Raw genomic sequence first — 17,712 nt, 5'->3', positions numbered from 1 at the left:
TAAGCAAGATTTACATATTTCGAAGAAGAATGATATACGTATCCGTTCAATTTATCAATGTATTATACAACGAACTAATGTTTCATGCCAACGAACAACATCTCTCATTATTTCCATATATTTCTCCTGTCTTCTGATCTCTGAACTTGGAAGATCTTTAGTTTATGGATTTTTTGTAGTTCGAGGCTTAGTTACATATTCCACGTGTCGCTAAAAGTTTATGCGTACGTTTATAAATCCTGCTTCGTGCCCGGGACAACGGCGAAGTAAAGCTAAGAAGGACATTTCAGCAGAAAGTAATAGCGCTCTTGGCGAACAGGACAGCTGGTCTCGGGTAAATATCTGCGGTGCAGCTCGAATTATGAATTGTTTTCTGGTTTTAGCACTTACGGTTGAGAGAGTTCTTTTCCTCTCGATGCAAAATACACTGAATGTTTCACAACTTATTTATCGCGCCAACTCCGATAGCGTGTGGAAAAATGTTCAAGTAATGCATAGATCGTATAGATTTTTGTCCATTTTTGCTGTCTCTTTCGTTCGCTTTTACTGGTAGTTTTCCAGTTGATAGACACCAGCAGAAGGTCAGTGGCTCGCGATAGCTTCGTCTACTTGGAACACGCAACGCTTGTTTAAGTTACATCAACATTTCAACGTGTACGCAGCATGTACTCGACCAGATCAAACAAGCTTCGGAACAGCACGAGTACGAGCCAAAAGTATTGAATCGATAACTCAATCATACATGTTTGCTGAAAATTTCTGTTTGCGCGAGCACGGTGTTAGATAATTGATTAGCATCGTAACTTCGATAAATCAATGGTCGACGCTATGGTCCCTGGAACGCTTCAAATTTTGACGAAGAAATCCTCCGATGCTTAAATATCTACAGTCCGATAGAACCATCGCTCCGAGCATGTTTTGATATCGTTTCTCCGCCGCTCGTTGATTGTCCTCGTAATTTTTCCCCGTGTTAAGGGGTGCTACCATGAGTCTTCACAGCCCTGGTCACGAGCCAGTAGTCGAAGGTCGACTGGTATATCTGTAATGGTAGATGGCGACGACGACGTAAATCGTGACGCATATAGCGGTTGTGTACGGCCGAGGGGGATGCGCTGGTATGTGGAGAATCGACGTCGGTAACCAGCACAGGGTGGCTGACTTCGTCGAAGCGACGTTGAGGGAGGATTCACGGGGTGGTTGGCAGTCGCGTGCTCTCGTTGTCAGGTGAGCAGCTTTTGTACGGATGTAATCGGTTTACCAAGTATTTTCGCGAGTTGCTGCGTTACCTGCATCGGGTTCGGGTCCCGTTCCCCATAACACGCGAAACTTCTGCATCATCGTGAGTAATTAAACTTAATGTTACCTTCCGTAAAACAACGCCGCACGAGACCAGTTCAAGAAAAGAATGTTCGAGATCCGGCCTAATTACCAGCCGAAGAGAACCGGAAACTTTATCGAATCGATCCGCATCCTCGGGTTAGCTAAAAAAAAAAAAACTGAGGACGATCCGAATAAAGTTTTTATCCGTTCTTATTGTTGGTCGTTGGAAGCAGTACGTTATAGTTTTTAGACCGAGGTAGGAATCTCGTTCGCTTTTGTTGGCAGGGAACTTGATCACGCCACATAATCGTATGCAGAATGTTTTATTCAACGTTGTTTAATTTTTTAGCCGTTATCTCGAATCGAATGTATGTATGTTCACGCTGTTTTTGAGAGGGAAGTGGTTTTGCGGGGTATTTGCAAGTGAAATGTTCACAGCGTTAGAAAACGCAACGTTGTTAATGGTTTGGCCGTTTTGGAAAAGCACATTGGAATGCATTCTTCATTCGTCGAAGCAATTAAGATTACCTTTCAACTCGAACGGTCGTGACTTCGTTCAAACATAAAGATTCCTTTCGCGCGGCGTGAACTTTTCATTATTAATATCAAATCCGCCAAGTGCCTCGTAATAAGATCATATATGTTTCCGTATAAAAAAATATTGACGGCATTATGCAAATATGCGTAAGAAGCTCCTCCGCTTCTATGCTCAGCTCCTTCGCATTCCACGCATCGCGAATATATGTATTTTTATAGCTAAATCGATACGACGGTACGAACGTTCATGGTTTCTCGTGCTATTCGTGCGTGTTTCCGTTGCGTTTGATGAAATCAGATTACGCGACAGTCATTCGATGGTTATCAGCGGTGAGTGGTTCAGAATTTTCGAGAAAACCTGAAAGAATCTTGATAGAAGTTCAGTTGAACCAGGCTCATTCGTTTCCTGAGAAACATCCATTTGATTTCCAGAAGATCCGCTCACGTACCACGTGTTCTCTTGCACGCGATGCTCGTGATTTGTTCGTCCTTTTATTAAGAGGAAGACACCGGGACCGAAATGGCGCAGGAAATCCCGGAGACGACGTATGTACCGGAAGCCGTGGAGAACGCGAGAAAGGAACGAGAACGGCGAGCCGTTCAAGAGGGAACGGCCTTGTGGATACGGCGAAAGGAGGAGTTGCTACGTCAAAAACACCGCGAACAGCGTGAAGTATGCGTCGTAAATGACTTTTGTGTTAGCACGAGCACGAGCACGATCCTCTCCTAACTTTATTTTGTTTGCCGGTGTCGCCGGGCGTTGATCGGATAAAGATCAACGGCTTTCCTGTCGGCGACAACTCTTAGGTTTCCCTCGTTATAACGTTTCCTCGAAGGTTCGACGGTAACTATAGAGATTTACGAGGTCCGTGTAAAAGATTTCTTGCGCCAGAATGGGCTTTCAAGTGTTTGCACTCCTGCTTGAGCGTGTACGAAGCTTCTTCGTAAGATAGGGATGAGAAATAACACTCGAAACCGTATATGAAAGTAATTCGCGACGAAAAAGCTTCAACCCTCCTTTGAACGGTATATTTCGCTAACAAGGGTTGGCGTATAACTCGATCTGAAATGATTTATGGCGTAACGCTTTATCGGGAGCCGTTTAAATATTTCTCGATGCGGTCTTCGTGTCGTGAAGCTTTTCAGTCTCTTCGAGTATACCAATTGAAATTTCATTTTCCACCTCGGATTCGTTTGGTGTAATTAGTGTGAATATTCAACGCGTCAGCCACTTGTAGTTGTATGAAGTATTTCGCTAACGAGCGCAAACGTTTCCATCACTTTTAAAACGGAACCTTCGTCTACCTTTACTTATCGTTAGACAAACTATAATTTTTCCATCACTTTCAGTGACGTCCAGCGTGCAAAGGTTATATTTATTTTGCAATGATAAATTACGAGCAGTTGTATAACGGCATCTGCTCGTGTACACGCAATGTGTTGATTACAGTTCGAAACTTAAAAAAAATCTTAAGTTTTATCACTTTAGCTCACGAATCAGGCGTACAATTTATAAGGGCGTAATTTCCGTTTAAAAGGGTTGTAAATATCCATTTTATGCAGAGGCGGTGGGATAGCGGGTATTATCAGTGCTGGCTCGAGTCTTCTTTTTATCACAGAGAACAATTTCTGGTGGAAGATTCATACGTACAGCGGGGGGAAGGGAACCGCGAAATGCAATAAAAGATTAAAATATTCAGGGCCGTAAAGTGCATCCGAATTACTTATCGCGGCGGTCCGACGTCGGATTAAGAACAGTTGAACATTAGCGTACTGCGAAGGCGTGCGGCAAGAAATTTCCGTTCATATAATAATAAACAGAAACATTAATTTATCCGTAGATTACAGTGATGAATCAACGAGAAATTCAAAATCCGTGACCCGTACCCCATGATTCTGGTATTAAAAAGCACGTTTCGTTACGGTTTTCGTGAAATGGATTAGTTCACAGTCCGATGAAAATGTTTTACTAGAACCAGGTTAAAATGGGGATTTCGTGGAGTTTATTTTCTTTCCGTTTTAAATAACGCTCGCATCGTAAAAATTTCCACTTGTATAACCGGGGGATTTTTGTAATGTAAAAATGTTGTATGAGAAAAATGATTCGTTACAAAGCTTAATAATGGTACCGTCGCAAATTATTTTAATACTTTTCACGAAAAATTATCGGGGCTTTGCGCTTTTTGCTCGTTCAATTCTATTGTAAAAATGTTAAATTAGTTGCATCCGTGTTTCGCGAAAAGTTGTTAGCGAACATGGAGTTTCGCTGGTAGACCATTGCTATCCAGAGAATAAGCTCGCTGGAACGGAAGAATGAGTTTGGTCTTTTAGCAGGAAAGCTGTCTTCTTTTTTTTTTTTTTTAAATTTCGTTGTCCTCTGCATCGGAGGAGACTTGGAAGTGAATTTTCGATGAATCTTGGGTGTTGTGTGACGTGCAGTGGTATCGATCCGTGCATGGTCAGACGATCGAATCGCGGATGCACGTAGACAATTTTTGAAGAGCACAAATTATTTCTTAACTACCAAATTCGATTAGAAATCCTAGTTTAAGCGCTCGTTATTTAAGCACGTTTATTTATATTTGTTGTTCTTAAAAAGGCGACCGAGAAATCAAGTTCGCAAACAACTGTACTTTCCTCTTTACAGCTCCAGCAAATCTTGGAGAATTATTCGCCTTGGGGTAAGCCGGGGGGTGGTGCTCCTTGTGCCGCAACCCTTAGAAAGAAAAACGTCCCTCTAGAATCCCTGGAGCCACCGAAGTGTCACAATTTCGGCCAGGTAAAGTTTTAAACGTTTTGCGTAACATTTAAATGTCGATGTTCAACGGAAAATGTCGTTTCCACGGAAAAACGTTTCGATTCGAGTTGGACAAACAGACCTTTTTTTTCCTGTTATCATTTTCACTATATTTGACGTAAATTCGACTGTTCCTGACCGGATAACAACTGACATTTTTCATCAGATATCTGGATTTTCGTTCATGATGCTGTTCGCCGTTTCTACCAAATGCATTCCGCTGAAATTTTTATTTCGTTACGGTCTCCTCGCAAACTAATGGATTTGCCTGGATCGATGAAACGCGCGTACCCCGATCAAACAATCTTTTATTGTTTTTGTACGGTTAAATGGATAAAAAAAAATAAAAACGTACACGATAGTAGGAAAAAAGTGAAGGACCGCGAATTAAAAGTCCTACTATCCGCACGTCATACCGCGGATACGGTTGATAAAATATTCAGCAACAAATTGGATATTATTCATTCATTATACGCGGTGTCCGAGATGAAAATCCGTAAATCGAATGCGTGCGGAAGCCAAGCACAGGGAAGTTTCAATCAGTGCGCCTTTCAAACAACTGAACATTATTAATCAATTGTTCACGCCAGTCATTTGGTCTTGCTGCCAAGTTAAGGAATTCAATCATTCCTCTCACAATCAGTGGCGCAAACAATACGTTACTCCTTCCGCGGATGACAGCGGAACGCTCAAAATTCGATCATCCGGGCATGAATTAATGATTTTCAATCTGCGGTTTCAATTTCGAATGACCCTTTGAACGTACAAGTGGTCCGTAATTACCTCCCTTTAGCTGACTACTCTTAAATGCGTCGGCAGTTGTTGGCGTTATTGGTTTCGCAGTGAAAAAAAGAAGGAAAAAGAAGAAATACTAGATTTAAAGCCAGAAGGCTTCGCCGCGTCCTTTTAATCCGTCGTAATTTCAGCACCGCAACGATGGAATTTCACTTTTCGTTCATCTACCCGTGCTCTACCGGTGCCTCTTTGCTGCATTTTATACGTTGCTCGTCTTGTTAAAAATTAATAGAATCGCTTGCACGGCAACTCGAGAGTTTTGCTTTATTCTTAATGAAAATGTATATCCTGTTACTTCTACCCAAGGGTACGAACTTCTCTCGTATTATAACTCAGCGTTACTCGAGACGTTGAATAAAATTTATTCCATTCCGGCAAAGTAACGAGGATACCTATCAAATCAAAAAGTCACTGCGAGAACAGCGTACGACAAGATCGCGGGATTCCAGGCACGAAAATCTACGAATAATATTACTCCTCGACATGGCGTTGTATACAAATATGCACGGGGAAAGGGAAGGGAAGGGAAGGGAAGGGATGGCAAGGGAGAAGTGAAGTAGGATCGAAGATCGTTGGTTAAGAATTAGGGCAGAGGTGCTCGAAGGTAACCCTTATTATTCCGGCAATCACGAGAACCGTTATCATCGAATGCAAAGCACCGTCCGCAGCTGTCCGCTAATAACCGTGCAAGTGCAACTGCAAACGTTTCCAGTTCGATATGTTTCGAGTGACGCAGGCCAGCCGACAAGAGATCGTTCGCGGCCGTGATTCGAGAACTAGTCCGGGCAGATCATTTGCAATTCAAAGTTTAAAAAGATAGTGCGCAGCCGCCGCCTCTGCCCGATATACCCTGCCGTTCCCCGGTCAAAACACACGATTGCAAAGTGGATGCTTTATGCCAGCTCTCTATGCAGCTTCTTCGGTTAATTTCCTTCGGCCTTTTTAAAAAATGCATCCGACACCGTGCTCTCTCGTGTTCTTTGTAGTTTACCGCGGTCCTTATGCCCTCGCATAAGCAGTCTTGTACGCTATAATTTTAGCTTGCCTCTGGAAAATCTGGTGCTTTCTCTTCCAAACGACCCATAAAGAGTCTCTTGATGCAAAATAGGTGATACTCGGTGATGTTCCCACTTTTCCATTAGCCAGGACGTCGTCATCAGGCATACTTTATCAGAGTGATCCTTGCCCGAGATTTTTCTTCGTCCTCGGGACAGGCGAAAGAAATTCAACGAGAAGTCAATTTTTTATCGGTCTTAATATCCGATATTTAGAAAGGTAGCTACGGCGGGGAGGAAGCTACCGCCAAAGGGTTGAAAGATGGCAGCAGGTTGATCTATCGGCGAACCTATAAGCTGATGAAAGAATCGAGGGTCAGTCACAGTCGTCGTTATCGTGCCTCTGCTGATAAAACCTGGCGATATCGTTGCCGTCGCCTCGGTGACGTTGTCTTTCATTAACATCCGAGGCGACCTCGCTCACGGAACCCTTTCGTAACCCCCAAACCATTTGGTTCATAGAATATGTATTAGTCGCGTATCGATCGGTTAGCGTCGATATTCTTCACGTGCTTAACGATAGCTTGTTAACGTGGCCCGAGGAGATCTTTTTGCGGATAACACACGATCATTAAAGTAATTTGCTCGGATAATTTGATCATCGGGATGGGGTACGTAAAGGTTTCGGTTGTTGCATAAATTTAGATTAGACCGTATTAACGTTCTCGGGTACGTCCATTGAGAGGGTTGCTGTTGCCCCCGGCAGTTAGGGTTCCGATCTCTTCCAAGGATCTTCCCTTCAGACTTTCCTTTATAATTGAAACTTCATACAGCTCGGTCGTTATTTGGTAAGCTCAGAGAACAGCAGCTGTTACACGGAATAACAGTGATTAACTTTTCCAACTATCGACATATTTCTTTTCGTTTTTTCATCCACGCCCACGGAAAGTTGCGAATACGCTTAGCGAACGTGAAAAGTTGGCGCAATAATAATGTTAACATTATAAACGGTTCGAAATGAGCAAAGTTTGCTCGGGGCTGCGTATATCTCTGTGTAACAGGCGTTTCGTAATGGACTTCCCTTGTACTGTAAATGGGAAACATCTTTTTCGTGGCTATAAAGTCGATAAAGAGGGAGCGTCGACGTAGCCGAGTATTCAGCCCGTTTCCGGTCGGTCCGCGGACGTATCGTTCCCCGATCACGTAGAGTCCGAAATGTTTCCACGCTGGCTTCCTCGCGAGAAAGTCAATTTCTCCCGGAGACACGAGAAACTCCATGGCGAGGGGAATTTTCGAGGAAAATTTCAACGGGAAACAGGGCGTAACGCCGTCCCTTTGTTCCAGGGATCCGATGCCGCTCGATCGGATTCAGCTGTCGAACCTTCCTCTGGAAAATAACGCGATACGAGCGAGAATCGTCAATTTTCGCCGTCTTGCAGGTTGAATTCAACGCTTGAACGTTCCCCATCTTCCGGTACGCGACAGTTCCACCGTCATTTAGAGGGAATAGACGAAGTTGAAACTTTTTTTCTCTTCTTCTTCTATCTCGTGTTCAAGCGGTGAATAATATCTCGCATATTAGGACGCACCAGGTGCAATGATCGCGAGCACGCGCTCGAACGCGAACCCAGCTACCATGTGGATATACGAAACGAACCTTGGAAACTGCTTAATATGCTATGACGCCGTGTGCTTAGCTGGCGCCTCTCTGGCCCTGGGGTCGACCTGGTCCTGGCGGAGCTCCTTGGAGGGATCCCAAGTTGCTGGGTGTGCGGTTCCTCGAATCCATGGTACGCATACTTCTTGATGCGTTAAGTACTAGTGGATCCGTAACCGATCAGCTTATTACGCTGGCTTCGTTTCTTGTTCGTAAACTTGTCCGCTAATATAGGGATTCACCACGGTCTATCCGTGTGCTTGTACATATGTTTTCAGCTTGTTCATTCGATTCCCGGGTTCGTTTTATTCGTTTCACTCTTTTTTGTTTCCTTCTTCTTCTCGTTTCGCACTTTTCGTCTCGCACTTTAAGATCGATTAGCCGCCGACTCGTGGCTTTGCGCGTTTTATTACTTATTTTAGCTCGCGATGCACGACCTGGCAGCAAGGCGGGACGTAATCGTCCGGTCCGCGACGGGACGCAATCAAGACTCGTTGGCTTTCCTCTGACGTGGAAACGAATGCACGAGCGCGTACCGTGTCGACAGAAAAACGGCCGCAGGTTTTTCTATCGGGGGCTGGATGGATATCGTCGTACACGGTGGGCGTCGGTAAACAACGTTTGAAGTGGAAATTAGCGCTTATATTAACGCGCTTTCGAGACACGGACGGTTACGTTTCCGTGGAGACCTGCGGCTTCAATCGAGCGCGTCGTCCAGCGGAGGGTAGCTCGCCACCTTTCGGCTTTCCCTCTAGTGACCCCTCAGCCGTGGCAACGATCGAGCCGAGAACGGAACTCTTTATTTTTAATTAACCGCCGGTAGCATCCTCGAACGGCAAACGCATAACCGTGCCCCGCGTTACTGCGTAATTGAACGATCCCCCGACCGGCTTCCGCGGCCGGAAAGTTTAAACTGAAATTTATCAGCGCGTTCCACTTCAGGCAAGTTTACTTCTTCCTGCCCGTGTAAGCTGGTCCTCTCGTCGTTATACCATCCCTCTTCCATCGCGTGGTTCCCGCCCTCCTCGCCTCTCCATCCTCTGGAACCCGTTCCGCTGGAGAATATCTTTCGGCCCCGTGCATCTTGCTTCGCCTGTCCATACCATTCCGTTGTCTCCCTACCGCGGGACCCGTTCCTCGACACAAATTTATAGCCGCCGGATTTATGCCGGGGTTTCTTTCGTTTTTTCTGTTTTTCCTCATGATAAACCGCGCTCGGGCCTTGCGGTAACTAACCAGCTAACTAGAGCGACGTTGATGAATGAACGAAACGACCGCGTTAAGTCGAGTCTAGTCCACCTAAGCGATTACTGATTACCCGATGGTCAATTTTTCTCCTAGGGTCTATTGCCCTTCCGCGTGATTTACCGTTTGATTTATATTCCCTCCTCTCTGGTCTGCTCAGCTACTGCTGCGTCTGCCACGGTCGTTCGACGATCCTCGATTTTAATCGCTGCGTCCAAGTATTCGGCTAAACTTGGGGGATCCTTGGGAAGGATAGCGAGGTCTCCCGTACGGTTATGCATGCGATCGCGTCGGATCCAGTACGGCACCTCGATGTTACGCTAACGCTGCCACGTTCCTAGATCTTAGAGGCGCGATCAACGCGAACCCAACCTCGTGAATACTAATGTACCCCCAGTGATTCCACTTAAACCGATTCGGTTAGCACCGCGCAAGCTGCGCTCGCTGCGACGAGTTACCGTTTTCGATCCTTTCAGGGCTGGACGAGCAATTCGACGATCGAAAGGTTACACAGAAGGGCCGCTAATCCTTTGGCCGTCACGGATACCGAGCAGCATCTCGATGGCAGGACGGAATCAGGTAAACGGCGATGAAGATTCTCGGTGTTGACGATGGGCTTAGGGCCAAGCGTAGGTGCTCTTGGTTTATGGGTGGGTTCGTTTCGCAGGTGCACGTATGGACACGCGGCCGACAGAAGATAGGAGAAATCGTTACAACGAGGAAATTCAGGTGTACGAATTGACCGGGGGCGTGGAATTGGTGCCGCTATTGACCAGCAGGCGCTATTACACGAAACCACAAAGCACTCGTCACGTTGCCACCGATGCCACGCATCCTGGATATACGATAGAATCGTACGTAGTATATTGCGTGCAAGTGAAATTTCACGTTTCCCTTTACCGTTTGCTATCGTCGATCATTTTGGTTTCCGGTAACTGTTGTTCTTTATTTCTTTCTTTTTTTCACCGTCTCTATTCGATTTCGTCTTCGTTCGGCTACGAGCAATTTGCAGTTGCCGTTTTCTCGTCAGATGCTCAAAGTTTCGTTATCACGAGGGAAACTCGACTTTGTGGGGCTGCTGCCTTTGTTTCGTCGCGCTGAATGCCTCCTTACTCGCTCGAGTATATTCTCGACGTGGCGAAAGACACATCGTATCAAAATGCGACGAACCATGAGGCTACAATGCAGGTCTGGTTAGCGTTGTTACGGTACTCGGGGGATGTAACTGCATTACAGGTAATCAACCCATTGACCTGAACTCTCTCGACCTCGACAACTTAAACCGGTGGGCCACCCGTTCGCAGCGACCCCCCTTCCTTTCGAATGTTCGTCAATGGCACAATCTGTCGCGCTGTGTGCTCGTCAACACGATTTTCCTACCAGCATCTTCATCCGCCGAACCCCGGTCCTCCTTCGTTCGAACCCGTTCTGGTAATTACACGCTGAAAAATTGCCCGAGACTGCTGCCTCGTCGAGTGTTGTCTTCCCTCCGCTGTTCACTTTCCGTTTACTTTCTCCTCCCACTTTGAAATATTACTTTTCTTCGCGGTGATTCTCCGCGATCCTGCCTCGCTCTTCGTAGCATCGTTCGGAAAGGAACGCTCCGGTCTAAGTGCACGGATAGTTTCAGAGTTTTTACTTGAGATGCACGGTTGCTCAAAGAAAAAGTCAGCCGGAAGCGAGGGGAACTTTGAATCGTGACTCGATGCCGTCTGCAACGTCTGCCGGCGTTTTACCTTCTCTTAACTCTTTCGAGGGTGGTGGCTGATTGGCCGTAAACCGTGGACCATAGTCAAAATTTCTTTCTCTCAAAGTATTCCACGGCTCCTTTCGCCGACTTTCGTTCGAACGAGTAAAGTTGTTACGAGATCTCCTTCGTCTCGGATAGCATCTCGAGGCATGCACGGAACTTTCGGTACTCGTAGTCGTATCGTCGCGATCGAATTATTCGGGATTCATTATTCCCGCGAGGAGATACCGCGCTCTTCGACGTTTCCCGGATCCGCGGCTGACTATTGATCGGCTCTTTCTACTGAAATCTATCTCTGCCGCCCTCTGTTCGAGCTTAGAGCGCGGCGCAATTTTATATCATTGCCTCTGTTTTTTTCTTACAAAATAACAAAGGAGAAAGGAGAGTGCCCAGATAGGGAAAATTCTAGGAGCGGTCGGTGTCTAATTCGTTTCGCGCCTTTGTTAACGGGAGGACACTTTTTGCGCATAATGATTCTCGAGGGAAGAATAGACATCAGAACAAAGCGCTGCTTCCACTACCACTGACGTCTCGTTTCGTTAGATCCGTGAGTACAATTTGAAAATTTGATCCAGCTCCGACAAGAATGCAGCTAGGAAGCTTTTATTACTTCCTTAGGAAAGGAGATTATAGAAGGTTACGGATAGACCATCTTCGGAAGATGTCGGAATTTTTTCTGACGTATTCTTATGTACTTTCGTTTAATTAACGAATATCCGTTACATTTTAATTACGTAGAATTTAAATATTCCACGGCTCTCGGATCGATACGTGGCAGGTAATCACTCGTTATCCTCCGTTCGGTTCTTAATGAAATAGAGAGGACGATCGTACCACGTGACGAACGAAGGGAATCCTCTAATAAGAAATGGGATCAGCTTACGTGTAGTAAGAAAATCGTATTCTCGTCAGAGTTTCCACTATTTTATCCGCGCAGCTATTAAAGGGTAGGTACACTTAACGGACTTACCGTCCCACGTAGATCTTCCGTAAGGTAACACCGCTTAGCTTATCTATTCTTACATGTTTAGACGGCTTAAGTCTCCCGCGACAGCGAGACAAGGAATTAATTTCAAATGCGCGCTTCAACCTTCCGGCTAAACCAAATGGATTCTTGTAATTTCATCCTCTTAACGGTGGCTTTTTATCGCGCGGTGATGAAACGCGAGATCTTCTAACGATATTTCTTCGCGTATTAAACGTACAAAGGTACGTTTATTTATTTATCACGGTGCGAAGCGCCGATGAAAAATGCACGCAGCTACTCGGTGCCTGGCGTAATGCCCGCGGTAAAAAGCTGAGCGTGTCTCGGAATCGATATTTCAATAATTCCCGTGGGATAGCAAAAGTTTGCATTGCGAGCAAGTTAGTCATTCCCGTGCATAGGTGGAAGCTCGGTAACAAGTACGCGCACAGTTGGCGGGCATGTTTGCTTCGTATATTATCATCGTAAAAGAAGCTGATACAGTTTCCGGCGGATCCCTGTTCTCCAGACGCTTCTCTTGCCTCTCACGGCTCCCCTTAACGTGCTTTCACATTTCATTGCGATGCTTGCCAACTTTTCGAGCGGGACGGGCCAATGAAATTTTTATGCGCACGCGGCGAGTTTATCGAACAAATGGGAGAGCATCCTTTCTTAAGGGAAAAACGGTTCCCCGGTTTCCGCGGGCGAATCCTTTCGTAGTCTAGCTAATAGCATTCGAGTGGCTTCGGCTCGCGCGAGTCAAAAGAAGCTTTTCATTTTCGAAGGAGAGAATGGATGGCATTCCGCGGAACGGTCTGACGCTGATTACGAACTGAAACAATTCCGCAACAGCGCGGCATTACCGTAAGTTTTCATACGTATCGTAATGAACGTGGCAACCATTATCCGCGCAACCGGAATCAGAAGTTAGCATCGGAATATTTATACCGACGTTTCCATTTTGTTCGCCCGGTGAAAGGATCGCGTTTGCAATCGACCGCAATTTAACCGACTGCGTTTCCACCGTTGCGCCAAGCAATTACACGCCGCAATCTTCCCCTCTATTTTTGATTCCACGTGCTCGCCGATCTCGGGCCAAAGACATTTCGAAGGCCAAGTCTCGCTTCTTTCGCCACGCAATTTTCTCGCGGTCTCGTTAGTCACGGCGGTTCTAAATTCTGTTCACCGGAAATCAGAGAGATCGTTCGGATCGAATCCGCTGGAGCTTATCCGCGCTCGGTTCTCTCGATAGATTACGAGCGGTGGGAGTGGGAGATCGCGAGTACATCGCTGAACTTGCCGAGCAGACGAGACGAAAGCGGGAGAGGGCACTGGTAAGTAAGCCGTACAACGAACGAGAAGAACAGTGGAACAACGGCTGGCGAAACGTCGAATCCGAGCTAATTGCATCGGATCTAGCTCGTATCCTACGCAATCGAAGCCAGTTAGAGGCGTGCTTATCGTGCACGGCTCTCAGCTTCTGACGGGACGATGACCAATCGAACCGAAAAGTAACGCTACCGATGCGAGTACTCGACGAGGATTCGATGATCGTTCGGTTCGATTGGTATCCGCGTGATTCAGCCGTGTTTCCGCCAGCTGTTATCCAAACGCGTGTAACTCTTGTAAAAGGATCGCTCACGTTCCAGGAGGAACGACGTATAGAGCAGGAAAGCTGTCGCAGACATTTCGATACTTGGAGAAAGTTCTGGGGTCGGCCAGGTCACGGCGCTCCCATAGATCACGCCTACCGTAACAATCTCTACAACATCCTCTACCGTTCGACTATCTATTGAATTTCCACTTGCCGCGCAGGAGGCAAGAAATCTTCCAGCGTCGCATCATCCACTTTCACCGGACGCGATGGAACAACTCCAACGGAATCCCTTCCTGTCGGAAAGAATATTAAAGCAAGTCTTCGGGGATGGATAAATAAGTGAACGATTGCTATGAAATCATCGAAGTCGGAAGGTATATACAGGATGTAACTAAAACGGAATGAAACGCTGAGAGCCGTGTAATCCAGGAAGCGGCGCGTAGTGTATAATTAATTGACAGCGTAAAGCGTAGAAATAACGGTAGAGTAGATGGTGACGAAAGGTAGAGGGTAACAAGAATTTAGGAATACGTTTCCAGCAATTTTTCGTGGAACGTACTTTAATACTCTGTACGCGCGTACGTGCGTACTTACTGTAGGCAGAGGCTTTAAATTTTCCAGCGAGAACCTGGGTCGAGTCAGTTGCGCTTCGAACTTTGATATAGTCGTAGATATAAGAAACCTCTGAATGTTCAACCGATCGACTATCCTAGTTATCGTTCCTCTGTAACAAATGGAATTAATATTCTATTCGCTGGTGAGACCATCGGCCATCGGGAATCGCCAACGCGGAGAGACCTCTCCCGATCGAGAGTTAAAAGAACGATTTCGACCGTCCGTAGAAATATATGGGACAGCAATCAGTACGAATGGCTTGGGGAAAGTAACACACGAGTCGAGTAGAGGAACGTGTCGGGCGAGCTATTAAATTTCATGGACAGCCCTCCAAGAATACGGTGGAGCGTTTGATAAAGGGGTAGTGGTGGTACGATTGACCAGCCTCAAAGGAGCAATCTCGGGAGAACGTGACCGGCTCGTCGTGCCCATGGTTTTCAAATTCCACGAGCATCAAGGAACAACGCAATTTGAATATATTTGCGCGGCTGTGCGTGCGCGTGTGCGCCAGATAGAGTCTGTTCAGCTCGTCGAACTCGTCAAGAGAGATGTCCCTTGTTACGCTCGGTCCGCTGTCCTGAAAAACTTTATTGGTTACTTCGGTTCACGGGCATCAAAGAACGAAAGCCGGCAGATGGGCGAAGAACGGGAGGAGAAACAGCCGTGGCTCGTAAAACAGTTTGCAATATCGCGTGCCATGCTAAACGGGGCGAAGCGGCCGTGCGTTTGAACGCAACGTTCAAACATCTGCGCTGTTTCATAATATTTCAGGGGAAATGCTCGATGAAAGTTCAGGTTGAAGTGCCCATGGACCCGGTATCCGCGGTCCAACGAAATTGCGTTTAAAGGGATTGGAACGAATGAAATTGTTTAAAGCATCAGAGATTCCTTTATTTTCATTTACCAAAAGGTATCGCGACGCGCGCACCAGTTCCACGGTCTCGCTCTCACGTCCCGCGGCACATGATTCCTCCGGGTCCCTGTATTTCTTGGCGAAATATATTAACCCAACGAAAACAGTTTAGCAACGTGAAATTTAGTGGACGAGACGGCGCGTGAATAACAGTGGTCGTGTCTTTTTGTTAGAAATTACTGCCGTCGAAGTTATGCATAGGAACCACGAACGCGAGCTTTCCGCTAAACTATGTAATAAATAAAGGGAATATTCGATTACACGTGGTACCTTCTTTTCATCGATCGGCAACATGCTAATTAAATGTTAATTAGCAGGACGGAGCGGAGCCTAATGGCGGAGGGTAGACGCGGACACGTTCACCTCTAATGGACGTCGCCAATTTAATTCCGATGTTGTCGGCGTACGGTGCAGTTTGTATTTCAAAACGCGCACCTTTGTCCCGTCCTCGGGCACAGCGGATGCCACCTACGGTTTCATCCTTTCGCAGCCGCGCCCTCCGCCCCCCTGGAACGTTACGAAAATCCAGGGTTGTCGCGCATCTTCCTGGTTACGATCCCGCCGTCCGAGCCGCAGCCACCGCCGTCCGAAAGCTACGCTTCGCCCCATTGTCTGACTATTGTGTCCCGTTACCGCTGTGTGTCCGTTCGTTTGTATAAGAGTGATTCATTTTCCGCGAAATATCAGTTCCTGCGCCCCATGAATTGCGACTCGCGTACGGCCGCGTAAAACCGCCCGCGCGTTACACCCAGCCGCCCTATCCTCCCTTCGGCGAGCCCACCGCGTTCCGCCGGTGTTCAGCCCTTTTCCTCCCGCCCGTCCTCCTATTCCCCGTCGTTTATTCGTTTCTGGCTGCCATCGCGGAGCGCATTGTCGCGAAATTGGGTCGGTCGCCACGGTGTTGCCTGAAATGAGATACGTGGCTAGTGCCGGTGTCGGCGAAAATTGGTCATCGCTGCCTCGTTCCCTCGGACCTTCCTCCCGCCACCACCCACCACCTATTTTTTTCCCTTCCTTCTGCGTACGCTGTTTGACGCGTATTTAGAGACCGGAGTTTCTGTTTGTAGAAACAGAAAAACATCGCCGTTCCTTCCGGTTGGTTGTTTGCGGGGACTCTTTAATTTCCGGCTTTGCTTTCGGGCAGAATCGAATCGCCGCTTCGAATCGCTCGTACCCACTTTTCTTTGCCATTCCACCCTTGGACAGAGTCGGCGCGCGGCAGCCCTGAAATAAGATATTAACGAAATGAAATGTTACGGTTTTTGTTTTGATGGTGAAACGTGCGAATGTGTATGACCAATGCGTATTGTAATTTTAGGGAAAAGGGATACTACCCTCGAGTGTGCCGAATGGATGAAACAGTTCAGCAGTTCCTCCACTTGTCATCGATATGCAACCAGTTCTCCCCTATGGCTCCTTATCCATATTCCATCTGGCCCAGCACCTCACGGATGTCCGTATCACGGTATGAAAGGCTGCGCGTGTGAATTTTACTCGTTCGCGACGCTTTTCGTTTATGGAAACACGGTCGAATCAGTAGTGCGCGTTTTACGAGTGACTGTGCGCGTGTGATGAACGTGTGTGTGTGTGTGCGCATCTTTTTCCATTAAGCGGGAATTCTGGATACAAACGGATACTCCTCGAATCATCGGACCAAGATCGCGAAGCTGCAGTCTGCGAACGGTGAGTGAGAACCCTCTTGTTTCTTAATATCCGGCGGATAATTGTTCCAGCGCTTGTTAAAACGCAGATAAACATCGATAATTAATCGACGACAAATAAGTCGAGAGGTGGACAAATTTATTAGTAGCCAGCAACTAAGCCAAACTTTCGTTTGCCAACGCGGAGCCCCGCGAACGCGCTCGAATAATTTCGTCTCGCGCAAAGATACGTGACCGTGCAAGCGGCGGAAAAATTTCAGTCCCATCCGACGATGAGTCCGATGATTAACAGCCCGGCCATAACGAGCGCATCGGTCCTACTTAATTAGAGATCGGATAATTTATGCGGGCAACGTGTTCCACGCTCTTTTCTTCCTTTGTAGCTCGGTAGACTTTACGCTTTTATTTTTCATCGCTAATTGCTCCGCGCCTTTAAGAGAAGTACAATAAATTCCTGTCTCACGGTACATCCCCGTGCAGACACTGGGATTAATTGTGTTTTCGCTATCTTTTCGTTCAGGCGCTAGTCACGAGCGTTAGTAGGTTCGATTTCATGGCAGAGTCGTCGACGATAAATACAACTAAAGGATTGATCCGCTCGAATATATATATATATATATTGTTTCCCCATCGGCGCCAAGTAGACAGCTAAAAAGCTACTCCCCTCCTTCTCTGCAAATACGTGAAAACTATCTTAAAGGCGTTCCGAATTTCAAGCGTCGGATACGCGAGCTGAAAATAAGTCTATCGAATCGCGATTCCGCTCGCCCGGCACCTTTTTCACTTCCACCCTGGCACGGGATCGATCTTCGTCGCGGCGCGATCTCCTTCGAAATCGCTTTTCCCAACGGGACTACCGCCGGCGG

The 17,712-nt window shown here is 46.8% G+C and overlaps 1 protein-coding gene across 5 annotated transcripts; it reads left to right on the top strand.

Moving 5' to 3' along the window:
- The first annotated feature begins 1,008 nt into the window (after nt 1-1,008).
- Nucleotides 1,009-15,395, top strand: LOC143429956 (uncharacterized). 5 transcript variants are annotated; one of them, XM_076905843.1, is made up of 7 exons: nt 1,009-1,224; nt 2,293-2,530; nt 4,505-4,636; nt 9,823-9,925; nt 10,014-10,200; nt 13,313-13,394; nt 13,710-15,395. In XM_076905843.1, exons 2-7 carry the CDS (start codon nt 2,378-2,380, stop codon nt 13,854-13,856), a joined length of 804 nt encoding a protein of 267 aa, XP_076761958.1. In that variant the 5' UTR covers nt 1,009-1,224; nt 2,293-2,377; the 3' UTR covers nt 13,857-15,395. The 5 variants fall into 5 exon arrangements, with proteins under 5 accessions (XP_076761958.1, XP_076761957.1, XP_076761956.1 ...); XM_076905842.1 differs by having other exon boundaries at nt 1,009-1,339; nt 2,290-2,530; XM_076905841.1 differs by having other exon boundaries at nt 1,010-1,224; nt 2,290-2,530.
- The last annotated feature ends 2,317 nt before the right edge of the window (nt 15,396-17,712 follow it).

The sequence above is a fragment of the Xylocopa sonorina genome, chromosome 12 (genome assembly GCF_050948175.1).
Source record: "Xylocopa sonorina isolate GNS202 chromosome 12, iyXylSono1_principal, whole genome shotgun sequence".
Lineage (NCBI taxonomy): Eukaryota > Metazoa > Arthropoda > Insecta > Hymenoptera > Apidae > Xylocopa > Xylocopa sonorina.
The sequence above is the reverse complement of the archived record's forward strand: the minus strand, read 5'-3'. Positions and strand labels throughout refer to the sequence as shown.

Bases quoted from the DNA above. Each gene is read 5' to 3' on its own strand.
- LOC143429956 (XM_076905843.1), top strand. From the start codon at position 2,378: ATGGCGCAGGAAATCCCGGAGACGACGTATGTACCGGAAGCCGTGGAG. The intron at 2,531-4,504 runs GTATGCGTCGTA...TCCTCTTTACAG, and splicing joins AACACCGCGAACAGCGTGAA to CTCCAGCAAATCTTGGAGAA. The intron at 10,201-13,312 runs GTACGTAGTATA...TTCTCTCGATAG, and splicing joins CCTGGATATACGATAGAATC to ATTACGAGCGGTGGGAGTGG.